This window comes from Megalops cyprinoides, chromosome 2, assembly GCF_013368585.1.
Source record: "Megalops cyprinoides isolate fMegCyp1 chromosome 2, fMegCyp1.pri, whole genome shotgun sequence".
NCBI lineage: Eukaryota > Metazoa > Chordata > Actinopteri > Elopiformes > Megalopidae > Megalops > Megalops cyprinoides.
The window spans coordinates 5,859,191-5,873,302 of record NC_050584.1 but is presented as its reverse complement, the minus strand read 5'-3'; the positions used below and the strand labels follow the sequence as shown (position 1 = coordinate 5,873,302).

Sequence of the window (14,112 nt, the reverse complement as noted above, 5' to 3'; positions counted from 1 at the left end):
TAAATGAAGCTGATTGAGAAAGTGCTACTGTTGTTAAATTTATAAAAATGGAAGACAAAGGATCCTCATTTTAAAAATAATACATATTAAACACAAAAATACTACTGACTACTACATTTTTAAAATTATTTTTAAGCGGGGATTGGTAAAAGTTGCTCCAATACTACAATACCTGTTGCAGCAGACCATGATTTTTTTTTTTTTTTTTTTGAGGCCCCGAGAGAGGATCGACAGCAAAGAGGAGATGAAAGTAGATGTAAGTGCATGTGTTTCCTGAATGTGTATTTGTGTGCTGAGGGTGCGAGAATCCCAGCATGGCTATTTGTGGGCAGGGGAAGCTGAAAGCCTTATGCTCCCTGCTCTTTACAGCAGCCCCTTGTGTGAGATGCTAATTAGAAGAAAACTGTGGAGGTGCTGGTTTGCCAGACAATAAAGGTTTTGGTACCCAAACTCCAGTTAAAGCTTAGACATAGTGTAATCTGTTTTACATCCTTTATCTCAAAGGCTGGTGGTGAGAAAGAGAACTCTGAGTCTTGTTGACTTTCTCACTTATAACCGCAAGGAAGTTTTCAAGGTGCCCCGAAAGCCTACGGTATCTGGAAGGTATGGTGAAATGCGGGTTTCAGTATCAGCACTATAACGAACACTGACAGTAAAATCCATTCAGACAGCTGCAACTTCTTCACACACTCTCTCAAAACAAGAGAAGACCCGCTTACACTATAAGGCAACCTGGATTATGGCTTGCTCAGCAATCAAATGCAGCCCATTCAATCAATGATGGCCCATTTGTTTGCATTATGAACTTCCACATGTCAGAGTTTGTGTACCCAGGTGTAAATGTGTCACTCATTCAGGAAAAAGACTCCGATTCCCTGGGTAACATTATAGATGTATCCGTTGGTGTTAGATGCATGTTTTAACAAAAATGAGAACAACCTCTGATTCAAACAGGAGGATTTATTTAGTCAAGGGCAGGGACTTTGCAAAGCCACCCAAGGTCTCCAGTCACCCATATGGTGGTCAGGCAGCTAAGATTCAGATTCCTCAGGATCAGAAAGGATGGTAGTTTCTGTGTGCTCCTCTAAGTGGAAAGACAACATGTTGAATTTAAACATTCCGCACAATTCTTGGCAGGCTGTATCACGGAGGGATTGTATAAAAGTAAACATCTAAGTTAGACCCTCCGAGGTCTGAGATACCAATGACACTTGCACAGGTCCCAGATGTCCTATTTGAATTTCATACAAAAATAAATTACCAAGACCAAGTTTGAGCCATTATATTCATTAATTTGTACCAAAATGTATGAAAATCAGATTAGGTAAGAGCTATTTGGTATTGCATTGTGAATGCATTTGAACAATGATACTCACCTGTGATGATTTCCTTGCTCTCAGTCTTACTTTCAGTCACTAGAAAGAGAGAGAGAGAAATATAAAACATATTTCAACATAGACAGGGATCCAAGACAGGGCAGCTGCAGTCCAGCACTACTGACTTCGTGCCTAGTAACATAAGGGTGTAAGAATGTATGTCAAATGCATTTTGGCCTGGAAAAACTTAAATTAACATCCTTATCCTCAACAATACCAGGCTGCCATTTTGTATGGATCTGACAGTGACGTTCTTGTGCACGCACAGACACATGCATATTAGCAAACATTGTTGAAAATGACTTTGGTATCTTCTGACAGACAAGCACAATTGAAAGCAGGGAACCGCACTGTGCTATGGCCCTGTGTCAGCTCTCTTCCTCATGCTACAGTTGGTGTGCTTGTCATGACTCTTCTCCATAGTCTCTTTGCAATGCAATCTACTCTGATCTACTAATTGCTCAAACCTAATGTACTCTATTTTGTAGTTTGTGCATGTGCTTGCTAAAGTGTCCAGTGTCCAGTTGCACTGAGTGCAGTTGTCGTTGTGCCAGTGTGACTCATAAAGTTATCTGTGCACAGACATATAGCCCTGAGAGATGCGCAACTGTGCAAAGCTGAGACGCTGTAAACGATCAGGCCACAAAGTAACGGAAAACAACGACTACTTTCACTTCACACCACACTTTAAACCACTACTGGAGCAAAACCCTCAGCACCTGATGTCATTATAATTGCCCTAGAACACAGAATAATTTAGTGTACTTTAATTTAGTGTACACAGTAACAATTTAAGAGGGATGGTGTTAAGGAATATTATTTCCTTTGCTTTTTACTTGCATGGCAGACTACCTTATGAAGCATAACTTACATAGCTTACAATGAACATTTTATATATTTGTACAGGTGAAAATTTGCTTAAGCAATTCCAGAAACAAGGACTGGAGTCCAGCTGGGATTTAAACCCACATCTTCCTAATGAATTTCCTATGAACCAGTAGGTAGGATAAAGGTGTTTGTAAAAAGGTTTGCTTAGGGATTTTCAGCCCATGTACAACCTAAAGTTGACCGTCTTCTTCAAAATCACTGTGGCAACATTGGCCTGTTTTATTTCTGCCATTCTCTTACCTGTGTAGCAGTAGGTCTCTGTGTATGAAGAGGTCTCCGCCGCTCTGAGAGAAAGATTGAAAACAATGGTCAATACTGATTAACAAATGTCTCAGTTGTTTATAGGCTAATGATTTACAGTTACCTATATAATACGATTGATTAAAGTTTCCTTGCCAGAGGTCATAAGTAGCTCAAAGTTCAAGGGGACATTTCCACCTGACCGAAATGGCAAAATAGCCCAACTTTCAGATTCGGGCAATAACTTTACTAACATAAATACAGTCTTCCCATTGCACAGGGTTTATGGTCGCTTTCAAATAAGTCTCCAAATATATATACTTTTCAGTATCTTCTGCTGTGAATTCCACATTTGGCAGTGCGGGATTGACAGTAGACTGGCTCTCCTCAGCGGCAGGTGGAGATTTGCTACGGGTGGGGAAGAGAGGGGAGCTTGATAGGTAGAATGATGTGGGCCTACTGCTGGACTGCACAGAGACGCTGCGATAAATGACAAAAACAAGGGCAAAAAATTGTAAACAAAGACAACCTGAACTGCTGTGGTTTACAGAAAGAAACCTTCATCACAATGAATGTCAGAATATGCTCTGGGTATTTCAAGATTGTATATTCGAACATCTTACCCGTAATACATTAGGACGACCAGAACATTTAAATTTGTGTATATCTGTTAGGAAAGTGGGCTTGTGGTCTATGCCCAGATTACTAGATGCAACATGAAACTATAACCAAAACACTGTATATATTTTACTATCTATGTACATGTCAGTTTGGCCATTGTTTATATTTGAACATAACAATGTTTGCACCTGCTCTCCTCTCTGATGCAATCATTGAACTTTGTTTTACCGTACTTTCAAAACCTGACAATGTTTTGGTTGATAAAAAATCGAAAAGCCAATCCATAAACCAAGCAACTGGATAAACATCTCAATCAACTGAGCTATCAATTCACAAATTGCAGCTCAAGCCATCCAATGAGGTCCTAAACATCCCTGAATCAACCAATGAGCTTGTGATGGCATTCACATATCTACCAATGACAGCACTCACTTGAAGCTGTCTCCTTCCAGCAGTTTCTTGTAGGTGGAGAGCTCCACATCCAGGGCCAGCTTGATATCCAGCAGGTCCTGGTTCACCAGGATTTGCTTGTGCAGGTCCGACTTTGCCGTCTCAATAGCTGACTCCAGGCCAGCAATCTGAGCCTGGTGTTCAGCCACACCAATGCTAGACTGGGCCTGTGCTTCTGCCAGGCTCTGCTCTAGGACAAGGTTCTGAAGGAGAAGAGGTAACAGTTACAACGGGTAGAAAACAGCTCTGGCTATGAATGTGGTTGTGGTGAAAAGAGGGATAACCAATCAAGTTTCTTAAGGTCCTGACTAGTTGGATTCACAGTTGCTAGGAATGGATACAGCTACAGAGGTGAAAGGGTAAAGAGTCAGACCAGAATCACTGCAGACACTTCAGTTTCTTCTCACAGCTATTTTGACTTCCTTGTGACTTTACTGATGAATTATAGTGGGGTGTGGTAGTGTGCTTGTATGAGGAGTGCTTCTCTAAGATAAATCCAGCATTATTACTTGGAATTATAACAAGGCTGCTTCCCTGAATAAATGCAAGGATCCCAAAATAAATATTTTATTAAATTTCAGGAATGCTTTCTCAGTCAGCAGAATTAAAGACTGTTTTTCTATAATAATTACAATAAACTCCTCTGACGATGAAGAAAGACCAAGGGCTTACAACATGAGAACCTGTCATTTCCGACTGTTCTTCTGTGAAATGATTAGATACACTTGCTGACAATTTTCTCCTCAGGAAGGTGATAAACCCCCTATCCCCAATTCTCGAACATGAAGTCAATCAGTGTGTAAACACAGAGACCCAGGTTTGTTCCAGGAACGTCCTATCGTGCTGCTATGTGCGTGTACGGCCGGGGACTCTGCCAGTTCTGACAAGGATGGTGTAACCACTTCCTCTCACATTTACGCATTGCATTTTTCTGTAAGCTGTGATTTACTCTATAGTCAGATCTTATCGGGCACATCTGGAGAGTCTTCATTACCAGAACACCAGGCTGCCAGTCCTTCCCAAAACTGTGTGATAGAAGTCTTTGCTTAGGACAGCATATGTAATGCCCGACTCCTTTGTTGCCTTTCATTCGGTAAGGCTTTTGTTCTGTCTGTACTTTCCAAAAATCTTCTCTCTATCTACAAAACTAGTCCCCATGATTTGACAGGATGTTTTACATTTGTTGTAGGCTATCAATCCTATGCTCTCATTGCCAGGTCCAATGCAGAAGCAAACATCACTTCAGTGAGCTTGGATTTACCTATCTTGCATTGAATGACATTTATCCAGATGTGTGTACACATTTCACTATATGTATATGTTATTTTTCTATAGCTTACCATTCTCCAAAACCCCCCAATTCTGTAGCAACCTGAGTGATAAAAACATGGCATAGTCCCTGGGAGTGAACTGACAGGTGTTTTCCTTTTGATTTGTTTTTGTATTCAAACAATCAGGGTTTTTGTGCAGTAGAGCATTGACTCATGGTACTGTGACTGGCAGCCACTGACAGCAAGAGGAGTCTCCTCACTATCTGTATTGTGTGGATGACCTATCAGTTGCTACAGCGCATCTGAGAGAATGGCTGTTCCTTTTAGGGGGAACCCCACAGAGATTCCATCTACTCTCAAGTTCATTGTCATCAATTGGCTGCCACTTTGTTAAAAGTTTTAAAGCTATGGGCACTGCATGCAGGTTTACGCTGAGGCCGAGCCATCACCAATGGATACTTGCTCCTCAACCCTCTGCTCTGCTGTGCTAAGGATTCTGCTGCAGCATGTGTGGAGCCTGTGTGCAGTCCTGCAACATCCTGCCGTTCCAGTGGTGCTGTATAAACGTGAAGGGCCGGCTGAGAGGTAGGGACTCACCATGGACACCAGGCTCTGCAGCTCCAGACTCAGGGCCTGCAGCTCCTTCTTGGAGACTATGACCTCTGCAGTAGCGGAGGAGATGGCCTCCGAACTCTTTGCACTGGCTGTCTGTATCTCTTCCATCTGCAGCGATAGGGGGTGGGGTTCATCCAATCATTTGTCATTCATCTGTGCAACAGTGTCTATTTCACACTAAAATCCATATCATGTGAATTAAAACAAAAATTCCAACTTTTTGTGTCTGCTGTTTTTTTGTTTGTTTTGGCCGATGAGAGGTGTGCGTACTCATATGCATGCATGTGTGGATGTATGTATTTATGTTGTTTGTTTGTGTGTGTGTGTGTGGCAGAGTAACAGCCTTATAATACCATATTCTACTGGTAGAAACAGTAAAGTTAAAACAATAGTAACAGTAGAGTTATCAAACAACATGAGCTTGGATCCAAACTCCTTTAAGTATCACCAAGATGCACAGAAGTCACACAGTGAGTTGATTCTCTGTCCCCAGATCTACCCATCAGGGCCATAGGATTTCTTATGTTCATGCAATAGTGTCCTCTCTCAAAGAATCAACAACCCCATGCTAATACAGTGTCTGCGACTAAACCCACAGCAGTCATGAGGATACACTTTTGTGGCGTGCGGTTGAGTATGAGTAAAAGCAAGAGGCGGCTGGTGATGGAGAGGCTGGGCTTGTGACAAACAAACAGCTGCCACCTTCACAACCGCTCAAGGGTGCTGGGAGGATGGGCCCCATGGTCTGCCGCGCTGCCTGCTCTGGACAGGGCTCACCCGCAGGGGGCTGAGCGACATAGCTCAGTGCCTCAGCACATGTGTCATACTCAAAGGCCTCTCTTATTTACAATGACATCCCACACATGACCTACTACCTGTGCAATCTGTTACAGTGTTGTCTACCGTGCCGCCTTATCGATGAAGATTTACTGTGCATTTTATCACAGTTATATCCTAGATACAATTTTAAGTGAAACTGTTCTATGGGAGGAGTTCACATTAGCTTCCCTCTGTTGAAATATTCTGCACAACACTGGTGGCCAACTTAGAATTCAAATCCACAAATATCTGGTCAGTCTAGTACCCCGACCCTTTAGCACCTATCTGCACTGTCCACGGTCTTCCTATTTACATGTTTTAATGTCTACACGATGTCTTTGCTTTAAATAAGACTGTTGCCATCTGGCAATATCATTATCTTTATTGCTGAGTGTGCCATAGTAATGTGATGGTGTGTGGGTGAACTGTACCTTGAGTTTGTAGTAGGCATCAGCCTCCTCTCTGTGCTGCTGAACTGACTTCTCGTATTCCGTCCTCATCTTGTTGAGAGCGGCGGAGATGTCAAAGGACTTGCCTGTGTCCACCTCAATCATCGACACAGGCATGTCCACGGAGGTGGTGCCCAGCTTGGATTGCAGGCTGGACATCTCCTGCAGAGACAGGTATGTACACAGATCTCCTTCATTCAAAATCAGGGGTACACAACAGTCTTTCATTCTAGGCATTCTGACAAACATATGTACGTATCTACAAAGAAACGCAGCCTGGCAGTCACATACCTGTATATTCAATACCACCCCACAGGCAGTCCGCCTTATGGGCAAACATTTAATTACACGCACTGTACCATATTACATATTTTCTGAACAGACATCTTTATCCATTGCGACTTACATAGGTTCATAGTTCTACATTCGTATAACTTTAATTATGCCATTAACGTTGAACACCCTGCTTAAGGATGCAACAGCACTTTCCCATCTGGGATTTCAACCTACAACCTTTAGGCTACAAGGTCACCTCCTTAACCACTCCACCACACTGCTGTGCCACAGCAGACACGCAGTCATGAATTGCGGTGTAGTTATGCAGTGCTTTCACTACCTAGTAACACTTCACAGTTTTGCAGACTCTCAGTCACACAATCACTGGCTTCATTACCTCCATTTGATACTTGGTGACAAAGTCCAGCTCGCTCTTCAGGCTAGAGTGCTTTGCGTCCAGGTCGATGCGCATGTCAGATGCCATCTCGATGTCCTGAACAGATATGAATTAACACGTTGTGGAGAACATGAGCCAAAATAAACAGTGCTCCATGGCTGCAAATACTTGGTTGGGCTCTATATTAGTGCCTTTTTGCTATGTTGTGGTAAAACACAGTTACTGCCTGGGCCTGCCCTAGCCATATGCCCTATAGGCAGTCTCCCAGGGCACCGCTGATTACCAGGGGTGCTATGTGTCAGTGTTTTTTATTTATTTCATTTTTTTTAGTAAGCCATAGGGGTGTACGCTCAAGTTGAAAAATACAACTAACATGATGGACAATTTTCTAACTATGACACTCATGCATGCCACTAGTTTTCAAAGGAACTGTTGATCATTTCAAAGATAACTGGAAACTGCTTAATTCAGTAAGTCATTTGTAATTGCACTTTTATTGGATATTACTACTTCCAATCAATATATGAACACTATTGTCGGGAGAGTACTACTGCATTTTACAGTTCTTTGCCTGGTCTGGGTTTTTATGATTCCTTCCCCCACTCAGGACCAGACCAAGGGCAGATAAGATCAGTCAACAAATACACACACATAGCAGGCAAGAGGGCGAATGGCCTACCACCATAAATACCCCTAAATCAGTGACCTCAGGTCACATACCCACTTAAGATAAGCAGCCGTTGCTTTAAGAATTGCAAGAAGTTACCGGGAACCCAATCAGATTAATGAGATTAACCAAAGTAATGGTTGCCGATTTGGATTTACATTTGATAAAAGCGGAAGTAGGGTGTGGTACGCCTGCTTTGTGTATTGGTAAACCCCTCAGATGTAGAATCCTTGGCTAATCCTTGGCCACAGTCATGTTTGATTTAATCTGAAAGAGGTTCAGGTACCAAATACTTCTAAGATAATATTAAAGAACGCTGCATTTTGTGTGCATGTGTGTGTTTGTGTGTGTATGTGTGTGTTTGTGTGTGTATGTGTGTGTTTGTTTGTATCTACATGTTCAGATCACTTACCCTTTTATACCCCACAGTTAATTGTACCCTCATATTATGGGAAAAATGTTGGAAAACCCAATGCCGTGTGAGAACATGTGTATTTCTCAATATAGCAGCAAAACCACCATTTTACCAGTTCCTCTCAGCCAACTCTCTCCTCTCAAACCATGCCTACTAATGTTTGGTGTCATTGTGATGCTCATGAAGATCTTAATGCTTAATAATCTCAAAAATATATCTGGTATTTCCAGATGTTGGGATCTGAAGCAGAAAATTAAGTCCTGAAGAAACTTCCAGGCACTCCCCCACCATAAAATTAATTATGCATAGGTCAGGGAGGTGGAGAGAGCCAGTCAGGCCTAGAACAGGCCTCTTTGCTCAGTTTTTGTGGCGCGGTTTCTGCTTATGCTCAGTTTTTGCCTACACTCAGCGTTGATGTTCAGCCAGCTCAGATAGATGCTCAGTCATCTGTTCAGTCATCCAGTCTGTGGCTCAGTTTCTTCTGCAACTTTTTGGATTTTTCGTTTTGGAGTTTTGCAGCTATTGTGAGTGGTTCCTGTGTTCTTCCTTGGGAGAGGTAAACAATTAGCTTGGGTAATTTTCTTTTCACACATTCATTCATCCATTCTGTGATCCGTCCATGTTCTTGTTTTGTCAATGTCTTCATGTAATTTAATGTCTGTTAAGGTAGTGGACCAGGTCTGTAGCCCAGACTTTGTCTTGTCGTAGTGCAACTTCTCAGTAAACCTTTTTAATTTATTCCAGTTGTTTGTATAATTCTGACAAAGGTTGATCCACCAGGCTGCTCATCTCCTATCAACGAATTCGGCGATTTAATTGATAATTAATATCTACATTATTATCTAACTTAATAATTATTACATTAAATAAATTCTTTTAATTATTTTACATGTTGGTTAAGTGAGGAGTTTTAGTAATTGGCGTCATTTGTGTTTGATATTCAGAGTGCCAGACGATAAACAAGGGCATTAATTTCTAAGACTGCTGGGTTCAGACCGTGTAATGTTTATTAAATTCTCACTTCCCCGACACTATGATTGGAGTACATGTCTCTGATCCGCCCTCTCTCCGCCATATATCACTTCTAACTTGCAAGCAACCATATAGCCACCTCTGTGAAACACTGTTCCGCAGATCATCTTGCTGTTTCTCAGCTTTGTCTTGAAGGAAAACAAAAGCCCTTGCAGCTATACTTTTTCTTTTTTCTATTATTTTTTACCATATGGAATCTATTTCATTATAAGGAATGAAGGAAGAATATGACCATAACTGTAGTGAATTAGTGACGCATAGGAATCAGGGTTTCCGTTATCCGGTAATTACCGCTTTTTGCCTGGTAAAATTTATTAAAAAAAAAAAAAAAAGATAAATTAAAAACTTGGCGGTCAAAATGGCCAGTAATAATGCTCATGCACAACATAGCTATAACAAAGGCTATCCCTAAACAGGACATTTGTGTTTTGACAGCGAAACAGCCTATTAACAGCCTACAGTACTTTTTTTTCTCCAAAAGCATGTAGTGGCAGTGGTGACGGCGCTCCACGGTTATGGGGGTTTAACTTTTGCAACAGCTTGCAAAGTGCTCATTTATGAGTTCAGCCAGCTGCACCCCGACTGAGCTACACTGGCTAAAATTGCCTGTGTTCTGCCTGTGTCATGTGTGCCAGCAGAGGGGCTTCTCTCTGCAGAATCGAATTAAGACGGCGCTGCGAAGTCGTCTGGAGGACGAGAGAGTGACGCATCTTATGTGCATTGCAAGCTGCAAAGACACATCGGACAAGTTTGATTTCAAGTCGGCAGCAGAGGACTTTGCCGCAATGAAAAAAAAAGGAGAAAATAAAATGTTACCTGGTAGCCTATAGCCTACATTTGATGCCATGTAGGCCTAGCCTTTTTTTTTTAAAACAGGCTACAGATGTTACAAGTTACAGACGTTTCGTAATAGCCTACATTTTAGCGGCTAATGTTGAGGTTTCGATCAATTGTTACTGTTCATTAAGTAGTCAAACTGATTTGAGGTCCTTGTCATTCTTTCATCAACCTAGGTGTACATTATATTTGCGTTTGTAACATAGACTGTTATTGAAACACGACCGGTAAGTTTCGAATTTGTCCGGTAAAATAAATTTTTTCCAGACACCGGACCGGCAAGAAAAAATCCTAGTGGAAACCCTGGTAGGAATATGTAATCAACAGAAGGCAATAAGGGTTCTTTGTTACTCTGACCCCAGTCTCCCTTCCCTCACCTTTTTCATGGCAGCAATGTCAGCCTCCAGCTGGAACTTCACCCCCTGCTCAAAATCATACCTGCAGGACAGAGGATGAACATCACTGCGAATAAAACACTTGTTTCGGACAACGTCACGCATAGCCTGGCGACAAGATCAGTCTCTCTGAGCCTTGTAGACCGTAATAGGACTGAGAAACGGATTGCTAACCATTGTATGAAAATCAAATAAATTAGACTGATCTAAAACCAGGCAAGATGATGGAGCAACTCCTAACCACCCAAAAATTAAAAACACAATTCATTTGCAATGGTTCATTTCTGTACATTTTTCAATGACAAAAAGAGAAAGTTCTAAAAAGAAGATATACTCCAAACACAGAAGTTACGTACCACTTACAGGCAAACAATTAGACGCACTGAGGTACTGAAAATGAAGCCATGCATTGCTTTAGGTCTGTAACAGGAAGAGTTTTACAAGCTGACGAAATGGTTTGCGTACACTTATATTACTTTTCCCATCAGGATATTTTCATTTCAGTAATTTTTCAGCACTTGAAAATCAAAGGACTGTTTAAAGATCTCACACCTTCGCATATCCCCTTCTAACTTAGTTTTACTCTCTAACTGAACCTATCATGGGGAAAACATTTTTCCGTCAGTTATACACGTCAGAAAGTGCTGTTTCAAGTTGATTTTTCAGATGATGAAGTTCATAATAAAGAAATATATTGCAGTCTAAATGCCATGCAATGTGGAATTTGTCATATGATGGATGTTTCAAAATCTAATGTAATTGTATGTTATATTTAGAGAGCATTGTACAGACACCTACTTGGCCTTGAGTTCACTGGCAGTTCCACGGATGTTGTCCAGCTCGATCTCCAGTCTGATGGTGTCGAGGGTGAGGGCTTCCAGGGTCTGGCGGTACTCTGCCAGCTGTGCCTCGTAGTCTGCACTGGTGGTGCTGGATGTCTCAGGGGCCATGTCTGCCCCGCCGGTCAGCTGGGACAGCTTGGCCTCCAGAACGGCATTCTCTGCCTGCAGCTCGTGCACTTTGGCCATGTAAGACGAGAAACGGTCGTTGAGGCCGGAGAGGGTGGACTTCTCAGCTGCGCGTGTCAGGACCGGGGCCACCGACGGGCCCGCTGCAGGCTTTGCGACCAGGGCTGAGCCAGCGCTCAGGCCCCCTGCAGCAATGGTGCGCCCCATGTTGAAGGCAGGGCTGGCCATCAGAAACCCTCCACCGCTGCCCCCAGCACCTATGGCTAGCCCAGTTCCCGCTCCTCCTCCGAGGCCGATACCAGAACCGCCCCCCAGCCCCAGCCCCAGGCCCCCTCCAAAACCTAGCCTGCTGCCTGCCCCCACTCCCAGCCCCATCCCAAGGCCTGCACCAGCCCCAAGGCCTAGGCCGACACCTGCCCCACCACCACCCTTGACCAGGCTGAGGCCACCCAATCCTCCAGAGAATCCGAAACCACCAGCCCCTGACATGCTGGCGGAAGACAGAGACAAGGATAAGGACATGTTCTGATGATGATGTATACCACAGGCAGCACTGAGCAACTGGGAGCGCAGGTTGGGCAAAAACTGGGAACTACAGCTTTATATAGAGCCAAGAGAGAGAGGGAGTGGGTTAAGAGAGCTGCTGTCAGCCTGAACCCACCCCTGCACACCCCTTCCTGCTCTGCCCCCCTGTGTACCCTTAGGCCACTCCATTTCAACTGCACCCAAAGGCAGGGGTGTCAGTTTAATTAAGCTCTGTTGAAGATGAGCCACCTTAGGGTAGTTATTTAAGAAACGAGATTTATCTCCCAGGACTGTCTTTGCAACCTGGTCTCATGAAGGAAGAAAACTCACAATGAAATTAAAATAAGACAAATTAGATGAGATGCCGTGGATAGCTGACTTGGTGCCCCTACATAAATTGAGGTTGTCCATTGCTGTAATATAGACTGACTCATTAAGTACTTCATGGTACATTTTCAAAAGCCTTTTGGAATTTCTCAGGTAAAATACTGCTTTGAAAAGAGCACTCCAATTAGCCTTTATTCTTTTCTCAATATTTCACACATTTGGATTGTGTCTTGTACAGAAATGAGAAAGTCTGAAGCCAAAGGCAAAACACTACTGTTTCTCCTTTAACACCACTGTACCACAGTGGACTAGTTTACTATCTCCTTAAGATGGTCAGCATGTGCTTCCAAAGCCACTAAGTATCTGTCACATTGATGCGCAAGACCACAGTCAATTGCAAAAAGAGAATTTCTTTTTTTAATGGCAATAAAATGTACATAGTACAGTGACTGACAGGAGATGTTGTTTGGTCTTGAAAGCCTCTAGGACACATTTGATTGGTATTCTTCCAGGAGTACTAAAGCAGCAAGATAAGACTTGCACACACAGGAGTCAGAATGTACTAATGTCAAATGCATTGAATAAGTGTTCATTTTCCGTATCAAGACCTTAGATCAAATGTTCATTCATTTATCAAGCACAGCTGTCATGAACCTCACTGTGGAAGGCCATACAGGTTTCCCTGCCATCCAGATAAATAAGACTATTCAATCTAAACACAGCGGTCCCTAATAATGAGTCCTGAATTATGAAAAAATTGTTTTTTTCCACAATATCATTAATATGTTGTGTTACCTAAAGTTAATTTTAAAGTTACTTAAATATTCATTTTAAAGTTAAAATTAAGAACAGAAAACATTTCAGTGAGATTCAGAGGCAGAACACTCTCAGATCTAACACAAAGCTGTCAATCAATTTCTATTGAGATCGTTTTTTAAATCAAAATAGCATTTTTGAGAAACGTAAAACAGATTCCACATAAACAAACAGCTTATTTAAAATAGACTAAAATCTGCTTTCTCTATGAATCGCTCAGATGCACACTAAAACCAACAAACACGATGAGGAGGATGAATATCCGCCTATTTCAGTTTTCTCGCTCTCGCTCAAAACTAAGGCCAGGGCATGGAGGTGCTTCGGTCAGTCATAAGGAAAAGAAAGTAGAACAGAAAATGAAACTCATCTCATTAGTATTTATTTCTCCAGCCCCTGTAATGTATTACACAGGCTTCGTCAGACACAACAAATGTCACTTTGTCTTATGTACACAATCTCTGTGACAACAGGCAACAGCAGAAGCCACTACAGTAGAATATTCCTCATTACATAGTACCTCTTATTTATGACAGTCACACTGAAGAAAGAAAGGACATACGTCTTGTAAAAATAAAGCGGGTTCTACAAGTGGCTATCCACCACGTGCTCTCTGCATACACACAGGGATGTACAAATATAGAGATATGTTTATATACTGTCCAAAGACATTCTTAATTCATTAAAGTCTTTTAAAATAATTTTTCATGATTTCATAAAAATATCCACCT

At 42.1% G+C, this 14,112-nt stretch overlaps 1 protein-coding gene across 1 annotated transcript; it reads right to left on the bottom strand.

Annotated features, from left to right (window-relative positions):
* Nucleotides 1–983: 983 nt before the first annotated feature.
* LOC118795108 (thread biopolymer filament subunit gamma-like) lies at nucleotides 984–12,238 on the bottom strand. Its single transcript, XM_036553474.1, has 10 exons — nucleotides 11,547–12,238; nucleotides 10,731–10,791; nucleotides 7,403–7,498; nucleotides 6,712–6,891; nucleotides 5,444–5,569; nucleotides 3,558–3,778; nucleotides 2,826–2,984; nucleotides 2,505–2,548; nucleotides 1,377–1,415; nucleotides 984–1,072 (listed from the first exon to the last, which is right to left on the bottom strand). Exons 1-10 carry the CDS (start codon nucleotides 12,236–12,238, stop codon nucleotides 1,032–1,034), a joined length of 1,659 nt encoding a protein of 552 aa, XP_036409367.1. The 3' UTR covers nucleotides 984–1,031.
* Nucleotides 12,239–14,112: the final 1,874 nt, after the last annotated feature.

Excerpts from the sequence above, each read along its gene's own strand:
- LOC118795108 (XM_036553474.1), bottom strand. The coding sequence starts at position 12,238 with ATGTCCTTATCCTTGTCTCTGTCTTCCGCCAGCATGTCAGGGGCTGGT. Across the intron at positions 2,549-2,825 it reads ACAGCAGAAGATACTGAAAA|AGCGGCGGAGACCTCTTCAT; the intron begins GTATATATATTT and ends TCTTTCTCTCAG. Across the intron at positions 1,073-1,376 it reads GAGCAAGGAAATCATCACAG|AAACTACCATCCTTTCTGAT; the intron begins GTGAGTATCATT and ends AGGAGCACACAG.